Genomic DNA, 25,049 nt, shown 5'->3' with positions numbered 1-25,049 from the left:
ATCTAGCCCAATTAGCCAGCACTTGGCCCATATTTCTCTAACCCTTCCTATTCATCTACCCATCCAGATATCTTTTAAATGTTGTAATTGTACTAGCCTCCACCACTTCCTCTGGCAGCTCATTCCATACACGCACCACCCTCTGTGTGAAAAAGTTGCCCCTTAGGTGCCTTTTAAATTTTTCCCGTCTCACCCTAAACCTGTGTCCTCTAGTTCTGGACTCCTCCACCCTGGGGAAAAGACCTTGTCTATTTACTCTATTCATGCCCCTCATTACTTTATAAACCTCTATAAGGTAATTCCCTGGCCTCCGACATTCCAGGGGAAATTGTTCCACCAGAGAGATTTATAGCATGGAACAGGCCCATGCCGCCCAGTTTCCACAATTAATCTAGTCCCATTTGCCTCCTTCTAGTCCACATCCCTCCTTACCTATCCCATCCATATTCCTGCCTGACAAAACTACACTCAACTACCTCTGGCAGCCTGTTCCAGACACTCACCACTCTCTGTGTGAAGGAAGTTGCCCCTCTGGACCCTTTTCTATCTCTCCCCTCAAAACCTACATCCTCTACTTTTAGACTCCCCTAACCTGGGGAGAAAGCTGTTGGCTATCTACATTACCCAAGCCTCTCATGATTTTATGGATCTCTTACCAGGTCACCCCGCAGTCTCCCGCGCTTCAGATGTCACTGTAACCTAGCGCCAGGACTTGGCTATGTTTTCCTGCCAGAAGCAGGTGAATCTGTGGAATTTATTGCCGCAGAAGGCAGTGGAGGCCAAGTTAGTGAGTGTATTTAAGACAGAGATAGATAGGGTTCTTGATCAGTCAGGGGATCAAGGGTTACGGGGAGAATGCAAGAGAATGGCGTTGAGAAACCTATCAACCATGATTGGATGGCGGAGCACACTCGATGGGCTGAACGGCCTAATTGTGCCCCTATATCTATGGTCTCCAGGGAGAGGGACCACCCTCCCTCTCCAATCCCCTCAGGATACTTCAGTGAGATCATCACTCGTTGCCCTAAATTCCAATGGATGTAGGCCCAATCTGTTCAACCGCACCTCATAAAACAAACTTTGGATGAAGGGGTTTCTACTGATTTCCAAAGCTTTCCTCCATTCAAACCAACTGAACGTGACCCAGGAAGGTGATGAGGGAGTGGTGGGAGGTGAGTTGGGGAGAGGGGTGGCGGGGGGAGTTGGGGAGAGGGGTGGTGGGGGGAGTGAGGGAGGAAAGGAGTCCGAGGAGGGGATGGAGAAATGGGAGTGGGGGACGGTGGGGGGGGAAACGGGTGGAAGACGGGAGTGTGAGGAGCAAGTGGGGAAGGGGAAAAGGGGCTGAGACAGAGAATGGGTGGAGGAGGGGAGTGTGAAGAGGGAGTGGGGGAAAGGTGGAGAGGGGGTGTCCACCTGTTCTGAATTTCCTTTTACAAAGCCCCAAACGAACATACCTTCAGGTCGAGAATACCGTCCTGCATGTGCCTCTCGACTTCCTGGATGTTGTTCTGCAGCACCGTCAGCTGCTGGAAGACCTGCTTGGTCATGTCCTGCAGCTTCCGGCTGGACTCCCGCTCCTCCTGCCTGACCTGCTGGATCAGGCTGCTCTCCTCGCCGTTCAAGTAGACGTGCAGCTTCCGAAAGGAGTTCTTGATCTGGCTCTCCGTCTGCCGCGCCCAGTCCTGCGGCACACGGTCACATTCAAAGGAATTAACGGAACTCCGTCCAACCTACCTCCACTCTTAAAACACACCTCCCTCCCTGGCTGACTCTCGGTCAGCGGGGGGTACCTTCAAACGTTGGATGTTGATGGGTGATGCTGAATGGCCACTTGTCTCGCACAGCAGCCACGCACTGCACTCTGTTCAAGTCAATTCACTCTGACAGCTAATGCCATTGGCTCATTTTGCACTCCCTCGGTACTGACCCTCTGTCAGTGCAGCACTACCTCAGTACTGACCCTCTGACAGTGCAGCACTCCCTCGGTACTGACCCTCTGACAGTGCAGCACTCCCTCAGTACTGACCCTCTGACAGTGCAGCACTCCCTCAGTACTGACCTTTTGACAGTGCAGCACTCCCTCAGTACTGACCCTCTGACAGTGCGGCACTCCCTCAGTCCTGATCCTCTGACAGTGCACCTCTCCCCCAGTCCTGACCTTTTGACTATGCGGCACTCCCTCAGTCCTGACCCTCTGACAGTGCAGCACTCCCTCAGTACGGACCCTCTGACAGTGCGACACTCCTTCAATACTGACCCTCTGACAGTGCAGCACTCTCCCCCAGTCCTGACCTTTTGACAGTGCGGCACTCCCTCAGTACTGACCCTCTGACAGTGCGGCACTCCCTCAGTCCTGACCCTCTGACAGTGCGGCACTCCTTCAATACTGATCCTCTGACAGTGCGGCACTCCCTCAGCACTGACCCTCCGACAGTGCGGCACTCCATCAGTAATGACCCTCTGACAGTGCGGTGCTCCCTCAGTACTGACCCTCTGACAGTGTGGCACTCCGTCAGTACTGACCCTCTGGCAGTGCAGCACTGCCTCAGTACTGACCCTCTGACAGTGCGGCACTCCCTCAGTACTGACCCTCTGACAGTGCAGCACTCCCTCAGTACTGACCCTCTGACAGTGTGGCACTCCGTCAGTACTGACCCTCTGGCAGTGCAGCACTGCCTCAGTATTGACCCTCTGACAGTGCAGCACTCCCTCAGTACTGACCCTCTGACAGTGCAGCACTGACCCTCTGACAGTGCAGCACTCCCTCAGTACTGACCCTCTGACAGTGCGGCACTCCCTCAGTACTGACCCTCTGACAGTGCAGCACTCCCTCAGTACTGACCCTCTGACATTGTGGCACTCCCTCAGTACTGACCCTCCGACAGTGCAGCACTCCCTCAGTACTGACCCTCTGACAGTGCGGCACTCCCTCAGTCCTGACCTTTTGACAGTGCAGCACTCCAGCAAACTTTGTAGAATTGGAAACTGCAAGGAGGTCAGTGTAAAGCTGAAAGGGATACTATTGACATGATAGAGTGTGCTCATACTTGCAATGTTAAGTTCAGTGCAGAGAACAGTGACTTGACACATTTTCATCAGAGACACAATACAAAGTGAAAACTCGATTCTGAAGGTCCAGGAGCAGGGTGAGCTCGGTATTTGTACAAGTCATTCGAGGTGCCAGGGTAGGTTGAGAGCACAGATGATAAATCATCAAACATACTAAGTCCTGTTCATAGCAGCGTGGAGTATGAAAGCAGGAAGGCTATGCTGAATCAGAAGAGCAGGCTAGTTTCGTTTTCAGCTCACTCTATTTTCGGAAGGATATTATTAAGCTAGAGGGTGTTCTGAAGAGATTTACCACGTTGCTTCCGGGAATGGAAGGTTTGAGTTAGAAAGAAAGGTTGGATCGGCTGGGATTTTTTCCAGTGGAGAATAGGAGATTGACAGGCTACCTTATAGAGATTTATAAAATCACGAGGGGCATATACAGGGTGAACGGGAGGTGTATTTTCTCTCGGATGGAGGGTTTCATGTCTTGAGGGCATATTTGTAAAGCAAGAGATGAGAGAGTTAAAATAAAAAGCGACACAAGGGACTTTTTTTAACACAGAGCATGTGGAATGTACTTCTTGAGGAGGTGGGTGGGTGTGGGCTCAGTTACAATGTTTAAAAGACATTTGGATAAGTACATGAATAGGAAAGGTTTGGCGGGATACGGGTAGAAGCAGGCAGGTGGGACTAGTTTAGGTTGGGGTTGTGTTCGGTGTGGACTGGTTGGGACGAGGAGTCTGTGTCCATGCTGTATGACTCTGTGGTTCTGTCTAGTCTCGGATGACACACTTTAGGAAGGAGGTGACATTAAGAGTGCATTGAGAGGTCTATGAGTGTGAGTGCACCCAGGAATGGCCAGTTATGAGTTTGACTTGGAGAAGCAGGGACTGTTTCCCTTGGGGAACAAAAAAAGGCTAGAGAGGACACCTGACCAAACTCCGTCTTCCAGATCAGGAGGGATCAAAGAGGGAGAAAATGTTCACATTCACGTAAGGGTCGGTAAGACGGCTCAGCTTGCAAGTGGGAACAGAAGTGATATCAGGGCTCCCCCTTCTGACGCGAGCTGAAAATGTGTTGCTGGAAAAACGCAGCAGGTCAGGCAGCATCCAAGGAGCAGGAGAATTGACGTTTCGGGCATGAGCCTTTCCTGAAGCCCTTCTCCTGCTCCTTGGATGCTGCCTGACCTGCTGCGCTTTTCCAGCAACACATTTTCAGCTCTGATCTCCAGCATCTGCAGTCCTCACTTTCTCCTCCCCCTTCTGACGCCCGACTGCATCATATATCCAGTTACCTGTAACTTCGCTATGTACTTGTCCGATTTCGTTTTCAATCCTTCGCATTTTTTTCTTCTGTCCTGAAGCAACTTCAGCGTATTTTCTATTTCCTCCTAAAAATAAAACAAAGCAAGAGCACGGCTTAACCACTGGTCACATTCCATGCGATGACACGAAATAATTCCGAACAACGTCCCAACCGCATGGTGGCTCAGGGTCCCAGGTTTGATTCCAGCCTTAGGCCGACTGTGTCTGTGTGGAGTTTGTACATCCTCCCCGTGTCTGCGTGGGTTTCCTCCGGGTGCTCCGGTTTCCTCCCACAGTCCAAAGATGTGCAGGTTAGGAGAACTGGCCATGCTAAATTGCCCGCAGTGTTAGGGGAAGGGGTAAATGTAGGGGAATGGGGCTGGGGGGGGGTTGCTCTTTGGGGGGTCAGTGTGGACTTGTTGGGCCGAAGGGCCTGTTTCAACACTGTAAGTAATCTAATCTAATCTAATCTGCCCACAGTGTGAGGTGCACTAGCCAGAGGGGAATGGGTCTGGATGGGATACTCTTTGGAGGGTCGGTGTGGACTTTGTAGATAAGATTAGATTTACTTACAGTGTGGAAACAGGCCCTTCAGCCCAACAAGTCCACACCGACCCGCCGAAGCGCAACTCTCCCATACCCCTACATTTACCCCTTCATCTAACATTTAGCATGACCAATTCACCTGGCCTGCACTGTGGGAGGAAACCAGAGCACCCGGAGGAAACCCACGCAGACACGGGGAGAACGTGCGAACTCCACACAGACAGTCACCCCCGAGGCAGGAATTGAACCCAGGTCTCTGGCACTGTGAGGCAGCAGTGCTAACCACTGTGCCATCATGCCGCCCACAGCCGAATGGGCCTGTTTCCACACTGTAAGTCAGCTAATCTAATCTACATTGCCCATAGTGTTAAGTGCATTAGTCAGAGGGCAATGGGTCTGGGTGGGTTACTCTTCGGAGGGTCGGTGTGGACTGGTTGGGCCGAAGGGCCTGTTTCCACACTGTAGGGAATCTAATCTAAAAAAAAACTCCGGAGTAAGCCATTCAGCCCCTCGAGCCTGCTCTGCCAATTGGGAAGTTCGCTAGAGACAAAAAAATCTGCAGATGCTGGAATCCAAAGAAGAACACAGAAAGCCAGGCAGCATCAAGAGGTGGAGACGTTAACGTATCGGAAACGTTGACTTCTGCACCTCCTGCTGCTGCCTGGCTTGCTGTGTTCTTCCAGCCTGTGGCCTGTCCAATTTGGTAAGTTCACGGCAGTCCCAACTGCAACGTCAAATCCACTCACTTGCCTCCCCTTGAAAACCTTTCAGCTCTTGACTTAACAAGAATCTGTCTACCCCTCCCTTAAAAAAACAATTCAAGGACTGTGCCTGCAGATCACTGTCAGAAAGAGACGTCCATAGACCCATGAATCTCTGGGACAACACATTTTACCCAATTTCTGTTTTATGTGGGCCACCTTTGGTTTTGAAACGATAACCTCAGGCTCTCGATTCTCCCATGAGTGGCAACATCCTCTCCACATCAAGCCCAGCAAAACCTCTGCATCTTATGTGTGTCAATCAAATTGCTTCTTAACCTTCCGAACTTCAGCAGATACAAGCCTCCCCTGTCCAACTTTTTCTCTTGCCCATTCCCATTCCATCAAAGACCCGTCCCACCCCGGTTATAATCTCTTCCAACCTCTTCCGTCAGGCAGAAGACACAGAAGATACGTGCCAATAGGTTCAAGAGTGGCTTCTTCCTTGCTGTTACTAGACTCTCAAATGGACCTTTCAAATTCCAAATCTAATGCTAATCTTGCCTTTTATACACCTTCTTTGCAGCTGTAACTTTGCACTCCTCGCTCTGTTCACTCACCCTATGATCTTTATATGTTATGATTTGCCTGTAGGGCTTGCAAAACAATGCTTTTCACTGTACTTAGGTACACGTGACAATAATAAAACAAATCAATTATTAGTCTGTTAAACTTTCTCTGAACGGCCTTCAATGCATATACATCCTTCCTTTAATAAGGTGACCAATACTGTATACAGTACACTAGATAGGGTCTCATAACTTTATGACTTTTGTACACAAGTGATCATTGGTAACATTGCATGAACTTTCCTAATTACTTGCATTCTAACCTTTTGCAATTCATCCATCAGGCATCCTTTTGAATCCAGAGTTCTGCAATCTCCCAACATTTAGACTTGATGCTTTTTTTTCATAATTCTCTGTTCAAATGGACAGCTTCACATTTTCCCACATTATATTTCATTTGCCACATTCATTCGTTCAACCTATCAGTAATTCTTTGTAACCCTTTCATACCTACTTCGTAATTTCCTTTCCTTTTGTGTTGTCAACAAATTTGGTAACTATACTTCTGACCCTTCACCCAACAGTTGAGGTCCCAGCATTGATCTTATGGCACATACCCATTTAAACTTCCCAACCTGAAACAGTCCCATTTACTCTCTGCTTCCTGTAGGCCAGCTGATCTTCTATCCATGCCAATATGTTACCCCCTTGTAAGATGGCACCTTATTTGAAATGCCTTTTGGAAATCAAAGTAGAGCATATTCACAGGTCTCCCTTATCCCCATGAAGTATAACTTCCGTAAAGAACTCCAGCAGGTTGGTCAGTCCTGATTTCTCTCTGACAATGCCATGTTCAGTCTGCCTAACTGCTTGGAACTTATCCAACTGTCCCATTGTGACTTAGAGTCACAGAGTCATAGAGAGGTAGAGCACGGAAACAGACCCTTCGGTCCAACCCATCTGTGCCAACCAGATATCCCAACCCAATCTCGTCCCACCTGCCAGCACCCGGTCCGTATCCCTCCAAAGACTTCTTATACATATACCCATACAGGTGCATTTTAAATGTTGTAATTGTACCAGCCTCTACCACATCCTCTGGCAGCTCATTCCATACACGTACCACCTTCTGTGTGAAAAAGTTGCCCCTTAGATCTCTTTTATATCTTGCCCCTCTCACCCTAAACCTGTTCCCTCTAGTTTTGGACTCCCCCGCCCCAGGGAAAAGACTTTGTCTATTTACCCTATCCATGTCCCTCATGGTGTTATACACCTCTATCAACCCCTCAGCCTCCGATGCTCCAGGGAAAACAACTTTAATAACAGCTCCTAATGTTTTCCCCCTGACAGATGTTAAGCACACTGGCCTGTAGCCTTCTGTTTTCTGTCTTCGTTACCTTTTTGAACATCTGAATTATTTGCCAGAGGAAGTGGTGGAGGTTGGTACAATTAGAACATTCAAAAGGCATTTGGATGGGTAGATGAATAGGAAGGGTTTAGACAGTTATGTGCCAAATGCTGACAAATAAGGCTAGATGAATTTCGGATATCTGGTCGGCGTGGATGAAATGGATCAAAGGCTCTGTTTCCATGTTGTACAGCTCTATGATTCTATTCACTAACTTCCAGTCTAATTAAACTACTCCCAAATCACAAGAGTTTTTGAAAATGGAAACGAATGCATCAGTTATCTCACTGGCCCCTTCTTTTGCTCAAACCCATTTCTGTATCTTCCTAACTGGCCTGTTTTGACACCATCAACTTCGTAAATTGTTATGATCTCTCTACCTTGATTAGCTCCGGTTAGATTTTCGGCATGTCCCTAGCATGTTCTTCCAGTCATGTTCTCCAGCGCCACCTTATTTTTAATTTTTTGGAATTACCTTTCTGGCTCATTTCATTGGATTATGGTCATCCCTTCGTTTGTTATTCAGCTGTGGACAGTTTAATCACACCGTCGGACGCTTTTAGTCACCTGCAGTGACTTACTATTTGGCGCTTCACTCATGCCACCTGCATGATCTTTTGATCTCTCTGCCTATAAATTTTGGGTTCTGCCTGCTTCTCTCTCACTCCACCTAACGAAGGGACTACGCTCTGAAAGCTTGTGATTTCAAATAAACCTGTTGGTCTATGGCCTGGTGTTGTGTGACTTCTGACTTTAATCACAAAAGTAAGACCCTCCGTTCAAAACATTTGCCATTGCATTTATTCAACAGTAAATAGATTTACAGCATCATGATCATCCCTGTAATCGATTTTAGCTGCAAAATTAGCTTTGTTCATTGAAGACATGCAAACCAATAAGATTCCCCTTTTTGTACGGTCTTTCCTTAACAACTAGTCAGGCTCAGAATTTCAATTGCAGTTTGTCACCCATGTTTTGCCCTGCTTAAAACGTGTCAGAATACGCTGTTCTCAAGTTCCTTCCAGAACACTAAGTCCGCAGAGGCACGCCAACGCTCATTGCAAATGTGGCACTCTCCTAGCCTTCTGATGCAACAACAACTCACGTTTCTCTAGCGCCTCTAACGTCGTTTAGCAACCTCTCAAAGCACTTTACAGCAGCACTGCTGCACAGAATTTGACACCAGGCCACACAAGGAGGTATTGGCAGAGTTTGGACAAACGTGGGGGTGGTTTTAAAGAAAGGTGAAGGAACACGGCTACATTGGAAGGGAGAGTTTCACTGAACGGTGACAGGCAGAGGCTGTTGGGCCCAGGAGAAGAGATCAAGTTGTAGTAAAAGTTGTGAAGAAACATGGGAACAGGAAGCTACAGGTAGTAGAGCAGAGAGAAAGAGAGACACCCAGGGCAGACACAGAGACAGACACACACATACAGATGTAGAGACACAAGTACACTCACAGACAGCGAATTGCAGAGAGTGAGAGTGAGAGAGAGAGACACACACACATAGAGAGATACAGACACAGCAATAGAGAGAGGCAGACAGACACAACAGCGGTAAAGATATACAGATGGAGAGACTGAAAGTCACATACAAGGAGATAGAGACAGACAGAAATGCAAAGAGAGACAGATAGACAGGCAGACAGACACACACAGAAGCAAGAGATACCGGAACATAGAGAGAGAGAGACAGAGAGGTAGTGAGACAGACAAAGACAAGATTAACAGAAAGACAGAGATCATGAAAGAGAGAAAGACAGCCAGAGACAGAGAGAGATAGACAGAGAAAGTGAGAGAGAGTGAGAGACAAGAGATAATGAGAAAGAGACAGATACAGATAGTGAGTGATAGTAGGAAAGACAGGGATAGTGACGTGGAGACAGAGAGAGACAGGCAGAGATAGTGATGGAGACACACAAAGAAATGTAGAGAGAGGGAGATACTGATAGGGAGATAGGGACAGTTAGTGTGAAAGAGAGAGACAGACAGAGATAATGAGAGAAAGAGGGACCACACATACAGAGACACAGAAGGACACAGACAGAGTGAGACACACATTCATACTGACAGAGATACAGAGAGAGACATGAGAGAGATAGACACAGAGACAGAGTAGCAGAGGGAGAGGGCTGTACAGAAAACCTCAAACAAGAAATGGAAAAATGATATAGAAACTCCACCCTATTGACAGTGCTCAGTGTAAATATCAAACACTGGGCTCGCTGTTCGACCCACACACTCTATTAGCCAATTTCAGCTCAACAATAAAAAAGCGACAAACTTATGGGAAAGCACTTAAGTCAGCTGTCATGCACTTTGGGCAGATCTGAGTTGATTCTATCTGTAAATGTAAATCGAGATTTCTTACTGGGACAAATTCACCAGATAATAACCCTGAAGATAGAGTGAGGCACAAGTATAAAATGAGAGACCGAAAGAAGGTGACGTCTTTATGAAAGAAAGATACGGACGCAAGTGATCATGGAGATCTACTGAATCACATTTATGTATAAAGACTGCACGGGAGGGTAAAAGGTGAAAGATTCCTGATAGGTAGGTCTCAGACCATTGGTGAGAAATGTTCACATACCAAGGGGAGCTGGGAGCCCATTTCAAATGCTCAAATCTGTTTTATTGTTTAGTTCAACATTACTTAATCTGTACCCCAGATCCACCTACTCAGCTTACCAACCAGCTGATGAAGACGCACCATAAGCGAGTGCTTCCAAATAAACCTGTTGGACTATAACCTGGTGTTGCGTGCGATTTTTAACTGTGTCCACCTGAGTCCAACACCAGCACCTCCAAGTCATGCTACCCAGCTTTGATCTTTACCTCGGGACACCTTAATCTACTTAACATCTACAAATTACCATTCGACCTACAGCTCACAGACCCTCCCCCAGCCTCGATATCCAGTACAGGAGGAAGTTCCTGATTATTGGTCACCATTTTGTGAGCAATTTTGTTGTAAGGTTTCTATCTTTGAAAAATGGTCTGAACTCCAAAACACATGAACGTAAAATTAGATTTCATTAAAATGGATGCAAGTTATATTGTAGAGAAAGGCCCGACTGGGCTAATGCCAGTCCATATTTCCTCCTGAGCCTCCTCCCAAGCTATCTCATTTTGTCTCAGCTGTTTCTCTTTCCCTTCTCCTTTGTCTACTTCGATTCACCACAATCATGCTGGGGCTAAAAGAGCTCACTTTAAGACCAAAGACAACATTGGTTTTACAGTCGGACGCAGAAGGTGGTGGTGGGGGATTGTTTTTCAGACTGGAGGCCTGTGACCAGTGGTGCAGCAGGATTGATACTGGGTCCACTTTTGTTTGTCATTTCTATAAATGATTTGGATGAGATTATCAGAGGCATGGTGAGCAAGTTTGTGGATGACACCAAAATATAGTGAACAGTGAAGGAGGTTATCTAAGAACTAATTCAGAGAGATCTTAATCAGTTGGGTCAATGGGCTGAGGAGGGGCAAATGGAGTTTAATTTGGATAAATGCAAGGTACAGGTCATTCTGCTACAATGTGCGTTTCGTTCATGAAAATTTGCTGTAATACGATTGATGAATTGGGGACACTGTTTCTGAAAGTCAAACTTTTCAAGCTTGTGTTGGTTATAACGCAGTGATGCTGCTATGACATGATTTTCTTGTAACACAGGATTGTACGATGACAGAATTGCCATGCCATAGAAGAACCGACTGTATATTGCATTTTGGTGAAACAAACAAGGGCAGAAGTTATACATTTACTGGTAGGGCCCTAGATAGTATTGTAGAACAGAGAGACCTAGGGGTTCAGATACATAATTCTTTGAAATTTGCGTCATAATGTGGTTAAGAAGGCATTTCGCACATTGCCTTCATTGCTCATTTGAGTATAGGAGTTGGGGTGTCATGTTGAGGTTGTACAGGAAGTTGGTGAGGCCTCTTTTTGAGTACTGTGTTACCCTGTTATAGGAAGGGTATTATTAAGCTGGAGACGGTTCAGAAAAGATTTTTAACGACGTTGCCAGGAATGGCAGTTTTAGTTACAGTTATAAAAATAGACTGGATAAACAGGGACCTTTTTCTCTGGAGTGTTGGAGGTTGAGGAGTGATCTTATAGTGGTTTATAAAATCATGAGGGGCCACAGCAAAAGTCTTTTTCCTAACTTGGCTGAGTTCAAAACGAGGGGGCACATGTTTAAGGTGACAGGAGAAAGATTTAAAATGGATATGAGGGGCAAAGTTTTTTTTACACACAGAGTGGTCTGTGTGTGGAATGAACTGTCAAGAGGAAGTAATAAATGCAGTACAGTTACAATGTTTAAAAGACATTAGGATAAATACACGAATAGAAAAGGTTTGAAGGGGTATGGGCCGAATACAGGCAGTTGAGACTAGTATAGTTTGGGAACATTATTGGTGTGAACTGTTGAACTGCAGGGTCTGTTTCCATGTTGTATGACTCTGTGACCTGACGCCTCAAATTCTGGGAAAAGGGCGATCTAATGCAGGTGATCTTGACAATCGAAACAATTAATAAGAGTAGATGAAAGGAGATGATTTTCTCTGATGGAGTCAGGTTGTATTTTTTTCACAGAATGGACAGTTAAGAATCTCTGGACTCGGCCAATAAGAGCAGTCGAAATGGAAATGTCAAGACCGAAATCCGAGTTTTTTTTTGTTCAATATTGATACTGTTTGATTTTTGGGAGATTTGAGATTGTTTCTGTTCAGTTTGGACACTGTGCGACTTTGGGAAGTCAACAGAGGATGTCAAAAACGAGGCTTGAGTTCTTCTTTGTGAGGTGATGGGTACAGAATATTGATGACATAATTACAAGAGCCATAGGTAAGATAGATTGCGAGAAACATTTTCCCTTAGCACAGGGATCAGTAACTGGGGGGCATAGACTTAAGGCAAAGGGCAGGTGGTTTGGAAGGGATTTAAGGAATTCATTTTCATCTATTTGGGACTCACGTTGTGGCTACTATCACATCAAAGGAGAATTCAGATGATGGGGCCAGTGAGACTGGAGCAGATGGGTGCTTGATGAATAGCACTGACTTGATGGGCTGAAGGGCCACTTTCCATGCTGTTAAAAACTGACTCTACTCCAGGTAGGGAAGATGGAGACAGGGAATGGAGGGGAGATAGAGGGGGGGTTACGGGAGAAGGGAGATGGTGGAGTGGGGAGAAGGAAGGGGAGGGCGGAAGGAGGGGAGGGGAAGAGAGGGAAGGGGTTAAGGGGAGGGGAGGGTGCAGATGGAGGGGAAGGGATCAGAGAGCTGAAGGGGAGAGGATCTGAGGGATGGAGGGGAGAGGGTCTGAAGGATGGAGGGGAGAGGGTCTAAGGGATGGAAGGGAGGGGATCAGAGGGATGGGAATTGGGGAAGAAGGGGGTGCTGGAGGGTAGGGGGTAAAAGATGGAGTGGAGGTGGGTAAGAGTTGGGGGAGTAAGAGATGGAAGGGATGGGGGTAAGAGATGGAGGGGAGGTGGGTAAGAGATGGGGGGAGTAAGAGATGAAGGGGAGGGGGGTAAGAGACGGAGGGGAGTCAGATATCTAAGAAGTCAAACAGCCCCCTGACAATCGGCTTCCCCTTTGAGACACCGACAAACCGGGTCCACCTGAGTGAGGAACGGGAGAGTCAGGGTGTCTCCCCCAGCTGGAGGGTGGGGGTCACGGTCAGGGTGTTCTCCCCCACCCCTCCCCTCCCCTCCCCGGACCGGACCGCACCGCCAAGCCCTCACCTTGTAGCGGGTCCTGGCTTCGGTGATGGTGAGCAGGTTGTGCCCGCGGTGGCGAGGCGACTCCCGGCACTGGCGGCACAGCAGCTCCTGGTCCTCGGGGCAGTAGAGGCTCCTCTCCAGGCGGTGGTCGGGGCAGAGCTGCGGGTTCTCCCGCTGCCGGAGGCTGTCCAGGAGGCCGCCCAGGACCCGGTTCCGGAGCAGCTGGGCGGACGGGCAGACCTTGCGGCACAGCGGGCACATGTTGCGCTGCTGCTGGCTCCAGAACTCCAGCACGCAGCGGCGGCAGAAGGTGTGCTCACAGCGGGTCAGCACCGGGTCCTGGAACAGGTCCAGGCACACCGAGCAAGTCAGCTCAGCCTTAAAACTGGAAGCCATGGGCAACAGCAGCTCTCTGTGTGTGTGTGTCTCCCTCTCCGTCAGGACCTGTGTGTGTGTGTGTGTGTGTGTACGTCTAACTCTATGTGGGAATCTGTCTGTGTGTGTCTCTCTGTGAATCTGTGTGTGGGAGTCTGTGTGTGTGTCTCTCTCTCTGTGAATCTGTGTGTGTCTCTCCCCTCCGTGTGTGTGTGTGTACGTCTATCTCTATGTGGGAATCTGTGTCTCTTTCTCTCTCTCTCTCTGTATCTGTGTCTAACTGTGTGTGTGTGTGTGTGCATCTATCTCTATGTGTGAATCTGTATGTGTGTGTGTGTGCGTGTAAGATCAGCTGGTGTGTGTGCCTCCTGCCTTTGATAGTCCCACGCTTCGAGGCTCCACCTCAAAGTTAAGTTTCTGTTTCTATTTCTCGGTTGAGGCTGGAGACGGAAAGTGAGAATTGAAACTTCACCTAGCTCTGGCGCCAGTCCCGTCAATTTCATACATCGCACCACTCTCCCCCCACCCCCCACCTCCCAACCAAGTAATTATGTGTTGTTATTTCTGGGGAAGGTTATGAGCCATTTGCCCTTTACTATAAAATCTGTGCCCCCTTGTTACTGACCTCTCTGATAAGTGAAAACGTTTCATACCGCATTCCCTTGTAATTAGTCGTAGAGGTAGATAGTACGAAAACATTCGCCTCAGTCCAACTCGTCCAGACCTACCAGGTATCCTAAATGAATCTAGTCCCATTTGCCAACCTTTGGCACATATCCCTCCAAACCTCTCCTATTCATGTACCCACACAGATGCCTTTTAAATGCTGTAATTATACCAGCCTCCTCCACACCCTCTGGCAGCTCATTCCATACACACAACAGCCTCTGCGCAAAAAAAGTTCCTCCTTTTAAACCTTTCCCTTCTTACCCTAAAGCTATGCCCTCTAGTTTTGGATTCCCTAACTCTAGGGAAAAGATCTTGGCTAATCACCCTATCCGTATCCCTCATGATTTTATAAACTTCTATATGGTCACCCTCAGCATCCTGCACTGCAGGGCAAATAGACCCTCTTTAACTCAAACCCTTCAACCCTGGCAAGCTAACTGATGAAGGGAACAGCGATCCGAAAGCTAGTACTTCCAAATAAACCTGTTGGGCTATCACCTAGTGTTGTGTGATTTTTAGCAAATTTTTCCTGAACCCTTTCAAGTTGAACAACTTCTTTCCCATAGTAGGGAGACCAGAATTAACGCTGTCCCCTTCAGTACCCTCACCTAACAACCAAAACTCAAGTCTTGATTTGGACAGTTTCATCTGGAAACGTTAGCTTGCTTTTGCTCCCTGGATGCTGCCTGACCCACTGTGACTCCCAGCATTTGTTGTTTTCAGTACAGATTCTAACAACTGCAGTAATTTGCTCCTCCAAAGATTTTTTTGGTAGATTACCCTATGAAGAAGGATTCCTGAAGAAGGGTTTATGCCCGAAACGTCGATTCTCCTGCTCCTTGGATGCTGCCTGGCCTGCTGCGCTTTTCCAGCACCACACTTTTCAACTCTGGTCTCCAGCATCTGCAGTCCTCACTTTCTCCTAGATTACCAGGTTACAGCTCGAAGTTTGATCCTTAAATAATTTGGACATTTAATTCTTAAAGGGAAAAAAATATCAGTAAGTACTTGGTAATCGCTGTATTGGAGTTCCATATTGAAACAAAGTAATGGTGGCTCAGTGGTTAGCACTGCTGCCTCACAGCACCAGGGACCCGGGTTCGAGTCTAGACTTGGGTGACTGTCGCTGCGGTGTTTCCACATTCTCCCCATGTTTGTGTGGATTTCCTCCGGGTGCATCGTTTGTGGGCGGCACGGTGGTTAGCACTGCTGTCTCACAGCGCCTGAGACCCGGGTTCAATTCCCGACTCAGGCGGCTGACTGTGTGGAGTTTGCACGTTCTCCCCGTGTCTGCGTGGGTTTCCTCCGGGTGCTCCGGTTTCCTCCCACAGTCCAAAGATGTGCGGGTCAAGTGAATTGGCCATGCTAAATTGCCCGTAGTGTTAGGTAAGGGGTAAATGTAGGGGTATGGGTGGGTTGCGCTTCGGCGGGTCGGTGTGGACTTGTTGGGCCGAAGGGCCTGTTTCCACACTGTAAGTAATCTAATCTAATCATACGAGACCGATTGGACTAGTTCACATGTCAATATTGTTCTAAGCTAGGAGTTAGTTGGACTTGAAGCCAGACTGCTTGCCCAAAGACACTACCCCTGTGCCTCAAGTACCTGCCCCACAGTATTTGATCTCTTGAGAGGGTAGGATCACTGAATGCACAGCAGCAAACTGCTTTGTGTATTTATATTGAAAAAATAAAGCCTAAAATTTGGAAACGTTTGTGCAAAGTTTGCAAAGATCTGACTGAGCTCAGACGCAAGACCTGGAGAAAGGTGTTAGTTCAGAACAGTGAGGAAAGAAGTTGCCTCAGTAATTTAAAAATTCCAGTCCAGGCGTGTTTGGGCAGAGCCTTGCAAGGGCTATTTGAAACTAAGGAAGTTTAAGATTGATTGTGTGCATAATTAAAAATAAGGTCACTGATGTCCCAGAAGACTGCTCTCTCATCAGAAAGAGACAACTCGTGGTGGTTTAACCTGAAGTTCACCATGCCTCAGATCAGGGGAGAGATTGAGAAAGAGAATTCTTTGTGGTTACTTCAGCCAATACAGGAGTTAAACCCACACCCTTGGCATTGCTCTGCATCACAACCAGTTGCCAACCAACTGAATAAATGGGCTCCCTTTGCATAACTAAGGAAGAAACAATATGTTCTCAAAATCAGGAAAAAGAAACCGTTAGGCTAATGCTATAGATGCAATTGAAAGTGCAACTGTCTGATATTTGAATACAATAACATGATGGTGTTGGCATAAACGGGATTTTGTTTGCCATGTGTTTTGCAATGTTACACTTTGTATTATGTGTAATTGGTTTGGTCTGTTCTAAAGTGTCTTCATTTTATTAAGTGCAATGAATGTCTGTTTTATTATTAAAATCAAATCTGCAGCATTGCATGCTTGTTTCAGTGACAGACCATCGTGTGAGAAAAGGAAAATAAAAAATCTCTCAAGTCAGCTTTCAAGATTTGTCCAGTGGAAACTTCAACTGGGATCATAACAAGGAGTTGATTTCATTGGATTTAAGAGGGAACTGTGCCTTTAACTTTAAAGTGATAAGAGTCTGTGGCAGGTCAAGGTATAAAATGGCTGCGTTGTGGTGTAGTTTGTTGTATGGATTACTATAAATTGAAGATATAACAGTGGATTATTTGAAATCTGAAGCCAACCTCAGAGAGTTAGCTGATACATTGAAGGTAAAAGCAAGAGCAGGATCTCATAAGGAGGAGATGTTTTAAATGATTTAGAACTGGATAAATTGAAAGCTGAAATTTGGATGTTGCAACTAGAATTAGCTAAATTAAGGCATGTGATTGCAAAAAAGAAACACTTGAATTAGAGAGAGAGAGAGAGAGAAAGGAGAAGACTTGAGTTGGAGGATTTGGAGATGCCGGTGTTGGACTGGGGTGTACAAAGTTAAAAATCACACAACACCAGGTTATAGTCCAACAGGTTTAATTGGAAGCACACTAGCTTTCAGAGCGGCACTCCTTCATCAGGTGATAGTGGAGGGCTCGATCGTAACACAGAATTTATAGGAAAAATTTACAGTGTGATGTAACTGAAATTATACATTGAAAAATTGATTGTCTGTTAAGCCTTTCATCTGTTAGAATACAGTGATGGTTTCACTTCTTTCATGTGTAAATCACAAAACCCTTTTAAACTTTTAAAAACTTTTTTAAAAAAGGGTTTTGTGATTTACACATGAAAGAATTGAAACTATCACTGTATTCTAACAGTTGAAAGGCTTAACAGACAATCAATTTTTCAATGTATAATTTCAGTTACATCACACTGTAAATTTTTGCTATAAATTCTGTGTTACGATCGAGCCCTCCACTATCACCTGATGAAGGAGCGTCGCTCTGAAAGCTAGTGTGCTTCCAATTAAACCTGTTGGACTATAACCTGGTGTTGTGTGACTTTTAACTGAGTTGGAGGAGAAAGAGACTGAGATGGAAATGAAAAGAAAGCTAGAGCTCCAATGAAATATGCAAATTAAACAGAATGGGCTAGTTACAGAGCAGTTTCGATTAAAGAAAAGGAAGTTGGATTAGACATAGTGACTCAATGAATTTAGAGGGAAATTGGGAGACAATTCCTTTTGATGAAATCGATTTTACTTTGGGAAATAAACTGATGAGTTCAAGACTATAGAGCTCACCAAGGGTGGTGGAACAACCAGTGGTGGGGGGGTGGAGAGGGGGTGGTGCAAAGAAAAATTACAGAAGGAATGTCTTGGATTGTTTCCTGACTGTACCGTGAGTGGATCTCAGGTTCTTGCAATTAGATAGGAATGATTTCAAAATTCAGTTATCGGGCTGCCATGGTGGATCAGTGGTTAGCACTGTCACCTCGCAGCGTCAGGGAACCAGATACAATTCCAGCCTCAGGCGACTGTCTGTGTGGAGTTTGCACATTCTCCCTGTGTCTGCTTGGATTTCCTTCAGGTGCTCCGATTTCCTCCCATAGTCCAAAGCTGTGCAGGATAGGTGGAATGGTTGTGCTAAATTGCCTATGGTGTCCAGGGATGTGTAGCCATGATCCAGGGATGGATTAGCCATGAGAGATACAGGGTTATGGGATGGGGGTGTTCTGGGTAGGATGCTCCTCAGTGGGTCACTGAGGGCTGAATGTGGTGAATGGCCTCCTTCCACACTGTAGGGTTCTATGAATTTTCAAACTTTAATTTGAAAAAAAAATGTAAAGTGAAATAAGGCTGATCTGGTCACACCAACGTTGCTAATAGAAATGCAACAAACAGATTTGAAATTAGAAGATTTAAACCTCAGGAATTGAATCAGAGGCAATAACTGGGTATTATTTCTTCAAAGATAAATTCCTAATCAGGAAATGGAGACCACCCCAAACACCAGTTGATGAGGAATAGCAAGTTGTCCATCAGGTGGTAGTTGTAAAACAGAGATTGCTGGAGAAAGTTAATAGGTCTGAAAGCTCTGGCGAAGACAGAAACATTTGGCATTTTGAGCATGGTCTGACTCTTCTTCAGAAATGAAGAAAAATGTTCTGGGCCTGAAATGTTAACTCTGTTTCTCTCTCCACACATGCTGCTAGACCTGTTGGGTTTCTCCAGCATTGTGTGTGTGTGTGTGTGTGTGTATGTGTGTGTGTGTGTGGGTGGTGTGTGTGTGTGTGTGTGTGGGTGTGTGTGGGTGGGTGTGTCTATGTGTATGTGTGGGTGTGTGGGTGCGTGTATGTGTATGTATGTATGTGTGTGTGTGTGAGTGTGTGTGTATGTGTGTGTGTATGGGTGGTGTGTATGTGTGTGTGTGTGTGGGTGGTGTGTGTGTGTGTGTGTGTGTGGGTGGTGTGTATGTGTGTGTGTGGGTGGTGTGTGTGTGTGTGTGTGTGTGGGTGGTGTGTATGTGTGTGTGTGTGTGTGTGTATGGGTGGTGTGTATGTGTGTGTGGGTGGTGTGTATGTGTGGGTGTGGGTGTGTGGGTGCGTGTATGTGTGTGTGTGTGTATGTGTGTGTGTGAGTGTGTGTGTATGTGTGTGTGGGTGTGTGGGTGGTGTGTATGTGTGTGTGTGTGTGTGTGGGTGGGTGTGTCTATGTGTATGTGTGGGTATATGTGTATGTATGTATGTATGTATGTGTATGTGTATGTGTGTGTGTGTCAGATTTCTATTTTGACTTTGTTTCAGTTGGTAGTTCTACATGAGCCTTTTATGAGCAGCTTACAAAATTCTGATGGCAGGACGCTTGTCTGTTAGGGGAACACTTGCTAAAATATTAAAATACTGGTTGGATCATATAAAGGTGTGGCCACATTCTGCCAGACATGCCTTATGTGTCAAGGTGATGGGAAAACTCAAACTATGTACAAAACCCGGACTGCAGCGGTTCAAGAGGCAGCTCATCATCACCTTCTCAGGGGCAGCTAGTGTTGAACTAGTCCAACCAATGATGCGCTTATCCCATGAGTGAATAAAAATAACTCCATTAAATCTGATTCTGATTACCAGCCTTTGAAGAACCACCTAGCAGGCTCTTGTTAACTTGTATAGCTAAAACCACGAATGAAAAGCTGTATCTTTCACTGATAATGGATATTCCTGTAAAGGTTCCTGAAGCAACGCCTTTAAGAAAGAAATATTTCAAACATTGTTGTGGAAAAGTTGGTTCAATACTTCACAAGATGTGTAAAATAAAAAGTTCAAGGCTTCCCGTTTTATTTCACAAAGAGATGCGTCATTTCAGAAACTGCAACTTAAAACAATTTACACCTTCTGCTTATCAGCCACAATCTCAAGGGGAATTGAAAAGATGACGTCAAATTTTGAAGACTATAATTAAACGTTGACTGCCAAATATATCCTAATAATTGGGATAAAGGAGTTCCTTTATTACAACAGATGGTAAGGATGCTCCTAATGAATCTGAATTATTATGGACCAGACCTGAACCCTTCAATATATTTTAAGAAAGCAGCCTAGACCCTAACCTTTTCTTATTTTAAGGGAAGAATGGAAGTGTATCCCAAATGTGATGAGAATGGTCAAACTACTCAACATTAAGCAAAACACAATTTATTTAAACATTATAGTTACAGTACAACCAAAAGAATGAGGAATTTAGAATAAAATAACTATTGGAAAACTTAAACAAATAATAGATTCAATAAGTATTGTTAATTAACTGTCCCAATATAGTAGCACCCCAGAAACACACCCTTTGGTTAAAAGGCCTATTCAGATGCAGGGTCCTCACATGCCATTCTCCAGTCCAGGAGGAAAAACACCATCAAGAGAAGATTCAGAGAGAACAGCAGGTATGAGGCACTTGCTGAAGCTTCCAACTCTTTTGTGATCCCAAAGGCTTTCTGTGGTACTGCAAAAAACCAAAAACCTATAAATCTGGATTTGTGAGAGCTGGCCACATGCATGCAGACTGTTTAAATAATAAAAAACAAGGCTTGCGAAGCTGTTTGCTCCAGTGATCTGGTGGGCTACTCTGTACCTCTACATTCCAAACTCTCTTAAAACATCACCAGGACTAAATAACCTCTTAAACTCACTGCATCGTCACAACGAAGTAGTCCTTTTGAACTATTGACATGAAGTGAGAGGACAACTTCAATTCACTAAAGTTAAACTAATAAAACTAAGCTTAGAGACTGCACTTCCTGTTTGTTTCAGGTTTCAGAGATAAACTGACCAAAACCTGTCAGCTGACCAAACGTCATTTACAAGGTGTTCAAACACAATGAAAACTAGAGCAGATAAAAAGGCTACAGTCCAGCATATGCTGCTGCACAGAAGGTGAATAACCATTGTGAGCAACAACCACGAGTTCTTATCAAATCAGAAATAAACTCAATTATGCATTGAGTGCGGCACACAGAATATAGAATCAGTGAGCGTATCATTTACCACATAAAAGAGATATGATGGGAAAGACAGGAGATAAGTACATTTATGGCTATGTAAGAGATCGGGAGTGAAATAAAATACCAGAACAATTAGAGAATGAATCAGAAATTGAAAATTCTAAAATTTATCCACCAGCAACTAGATTTGAGATGCAAAAAATGGGTTAGATGGCCTAATAGATTAATTTCCAAACAGTTATTGAAACATCTGACAAAGTCCGTTACAGAATCAGAAGTAAGCTTTCATGACCAGGCAAGGAAAAGTAGCCCTGGTTCTTCATGATTTTAATGTGGTTCTTTACCAACAGCATTCTTACAGGATCAACCTAGAGAAATTAGCTCAAGTGAGGGAAGAGATGGACAGTGATGTGGTTGAAACGAGTCATAATGGTTGGAGCTCATGTATCGTGATGGTGCCAAAACCAGATGGGTCACAAAGGGTTCTGTATTGTTTTTTGCAAAGTCAGCATAGTAACAAAAACAGACTCACATCCTAGTTCAACACTGGAGGACAGAGTTGAATGAATTGGACACATGCAATTCATCACCAACAATGACTTACTGAATGGATATTGGCAAGTTCCATTGACTGACAGAGCTACAGAAATATTCATTTTTATAACACCAGATGGATGATATCAATGCAAAGTTAGGCCATTTGAAATGAAAAATACACCAGCTACATTCCAATGATTAACCAGTAAAGACATTGAAGGACTTCATACTGTCATGATTTACATCACTGATCTGTTTGTTTTACAGTTGCCTGCTTTCCATACCTCTCCTTTCTTGAATAGATGCATCTCAATTGCAGCTTTCCTCCTGTTGGATCCTTATTGGAACCTGGTATTTTGAATGATTATAGCTATTACATTGATTAATTCTGCAGTCACTTCCTCTAAGAGTCTGAGATGCAGACTCTCATTTACAAGGAACTTGTCAGTCTTTCATCCCATTAGTTTCCATGATACACTAGCTCTTGTGATTGTTTTAGTTTCCACTCTCACTTTTGCCTTTTGATCTTCTACTATTTTGAGGATGCCTTTTTGTATCTTCAACTGTGAAGACAGATGTCTGTTTAAAGTCTCTGCCATTAACTCCCCACTCTCATCCTCTCAGGGATCGACATTTAGTTTAGCTAATCTTTTCCTTTATATTTACTTGTAAGAATTTTTACAGTCTAATATCTTTTACCAATTCACTTTCATGTTTTTTTTTGTAGATATTTTTATTGAAATTTAACATTTTTGCAAATTTACAAAAATAAACAAAACTCTCAAATACAAACATTGATGTACAATTAAATCATATATACAATAGTCATAATTTAACAAAGAAAGAGAAAGAAAGAAAACAAAAAAACAAAAAAAAAGAAACGAAAAAAGAAAAAAAAACTCAACTTTCTACTAATCTAACCTATAACTAACCAGAGTGTATACCTAAGTCTCTTACATGCTCGGAATGTATAAACACCAAATATAATAAAACCCGTATTCGCGCAGGATTCCTCTCCCAAGGGGCCCCGGAGCAGCCCGGTCTGAAAGCTTCACTAAATAAAAGCCCTTGTTAGGATAGCCGAAATATCTGCATTTATATAATTCAAAAAGGGCTGCCATATTTTATAAAATAATTCAGTCTTTCGGTGCACCATATTTGTGAGGAAGTCAAGGGGGATATATTCCATAATTAATCTGTGCCAATTTGAAAGTCCAGGGGGGCCCTCAGCCACCCAGTTCACCAAAATATTTTTCCTTGCACAGAAAGAGAGAATAGAAAATAGTCTCTTCCCGTGCATATCCAGAGATGAGAGGTTCGAAAAGCCCAAAAGGAGAGATACAGGGTCCACCCTAATTTCCGTTCCTAAAATTTCTGTCAGGGTATTTGCCACTTTAGTCCAGTATCTGCGGATTTTCTGACAAGTCCACAGACAATGTACAAGAGTACCCACCTCTATTTTGCATTTAGGACACATTGGAGATGCTCCTGCCTTAAATTTTGCCAGTCGAGCCGGAGCTATATGGGCCCTATGAAGTATCTTTAGTTGGATAGCCTGAGTTCTGTTACAGATAGCAATTCTTCTAGCATTTTCCCAAATGTCATTCCACATATCCTCAGAGATTTCTAGCCCCAAGTCCTGCTCCCATGTTTTAAGCAGGTCACCCATGTCTCCTGAGACTCCATCATGTAGCAAATGGTATATAGTACTAACGGAGGATGCCCCCGCTGGTCGTAAGACATTACGTTCTCTGTCTGATTTATAAAGACTATCTATTAATGTAGTCTTCCTCTGTATATAATCTCGAACTTGGAAGTATCGAAAGAGATCCCCATTAGGTATTCCGAATTTCAGACGCAGCTGCTCAAAGGACATCAGGATCCCATCTTTAAATAGGTCCCCTAAGCATGAGATGCCCCTGGATCTCCAGAGTTTAAAGGTGGCATCTGTAATCCCCAGTTGGAATCCCCATGCGCCTACTATTGGTGCATGGGGGGATGTTTTATGTGAGTTACCCTCATTTTGCCGCATTATATTCCAGGCCTTAATTGTGTTTAATATTATGGGATTTTTACAGTGGTCTGTAATGATTTTCCTCTTATCTGAAAATAAAAGGTTAATAAGTGGGCATTTTACTTGGGAGGCTTCGATATCCAGCCAAATTGATTGTGGATCAGATGAAACCCAATCAGCTATGTAACTTAGTAGGGAGCTTAACTGATATTTCCTAAAGTCTGGGAAGTCCAGTCCTCCCCTTGCCTGTGGAAGCTGTAGCTTCTTCAGCTTAATAAGGGGCCGTCTATGGTTCCAAATAAAGGAGCCCAACCAGCCATATAATTTACATAGGGCTAGCCTTGGCAGCATCAGCGGGAGCATTCTCATAGGATATAAGAGACGGGGCAGAACATTCATTTTAATTAATGCTATTCTCCCTAGCCAGGAAATCGGAAGGTCTCTCCATCGCTGGAGGTCCTGCCTTATCCTTTCCATTAATTGTACAAAATTAGCCCTATACAGCTGATCAAATACTGGCGTGATAAAAATACCTAAATATAAGAAGCCCTCCAGGGACCAACGGAAGGGAAAAGGGGATCCGTCCATTAAGTGGGGTATCATAGCCAGACCACCCATTGGCATGGCTTCCGATTTTGAAAAATTAATTTTATAGCCTGAGAATGCACTAAATGTATTAATAACTTGAATTAGACGAGGCACTGACATTAAAGGATTACTGAGGAATAAGAGAACGTCATCTGCATAGAGGGTAATTTTGTGTTTACCTGTACCAATCCTCGGGGCCGTTATATTAGGATCAGTCCGGATGGCTTCTGCTAATGGTTCGATTATCAGTGTAAACAACAATGGTGAGAGAGGACATCCTTGACGGCAGCCCCTACCCACACTGAAGCCATCCGATCTTAACCCATTAGTAATAACAGCTGCTTTGGGGTCATTATACAATGTTGAAACCCATTTGGTAAACACCTGTCCAACGCCAAACCTTTCCAATGTGTAAAATAAATATGACCATTCAACCCTATCAAATGCCTTTTCCGCATCCAATGAAATTACTACTCCTGGTATCTTTCCCTGATGACAGGCTTGGATCATATTCAAGACCCTTCTGATATTATTGGATGATCTGCGGCCCTTAATAAATCCCGTCTGGTCCTCCTTTATAATATATGGCAGTATCCTTTCTAGTCTTAGTGCTAACATTTTTGAGAGAATTTTAAAGTCTACATTTAGTAAGGATATTGGTCTGTAAGATGCACAATCTTCTGGGTCTTTTCCTTTTTTGAGGATAAGAGAAA

General features: G+C 44.7%; 1 protein-coding gene across 1 annotated transcript; it reads right to left on the bottom strand.

Moving 5' to 3' along the window:
- Nucleotides 1–1,430: 1,430 nt before the first annotated feature.
- Nucleotides 1,431–13,706, bottom strand: LOC132832560 (E3 ubiquitin-protein ligase TRIM17-like). The gene is made up of 3 exons (XM_060850651.1): nucleotides 13,332–13,706; nucleotides 4,346–4,441; nucleotides 1,431–1,682 (listed from the first exon to the last, which is right to left on the bottom strand). Exons 1-3 carry the CDS (start codon nucleotides 13,704–13,706, stop codon nucleotides 1,431–1,433), a joined length of 723 nt encoding a protein of 240 aa, XP_060706634.1.
- Between the last annotated feature and the right edge of the window lie 11,343 nt (nucleotides 13,707–25,049).

Source organism: Hemiscyllium ocellatum, chromosome 35 (genome assembly GCF_020745735.1).
Source record: "Hemiscyllium ocellatum isolate sHemOce1 chromosome 35, sHemOce1.pat.X.cur, whole genome shotgun sequence".
Taxonomy (NCBI): domain Eukaryota; kingdom Metazoa; phylum Chordata; class Chondrichthyes; order Orectolobiformes; family Hemiscylliidae; genus Hemiscyllium; species Hemiscyllium ocellatum.
Note: the sequence above shows the minus strand (reverse complement) of the source record. Positions and strands in the feature narration are given on the sequence as shown.

What these genes read in the sequence shown, in the direction of transcription:
- LOC132832560 (XM_060850651.1), bottom strand. Translation starts at nt 13,706, where the DNA reads ATGGCTTCCAGTTTTAAGGCTGAGCTGACTTGCTCGGTGTGCCTGGAC. An exon ending in AAGCCAGGACCCGCTACAAG is followed by an intron (nt 4,442 to 13,331) that starts GTGAGGGCTTGG and finishes TTTTATTTTTAG; the next exon opens with GAGGAAATAGAAAATACGCT. An exon ending in AGTACATAGCGAAGTTACAG is followed by an intron (nt 1,683 to 4,345) that starts GTAACTGGATAT and finishes CGTGTGCCGCAG; the next exon opens with GACTGGGCGCGGCAGACGGA.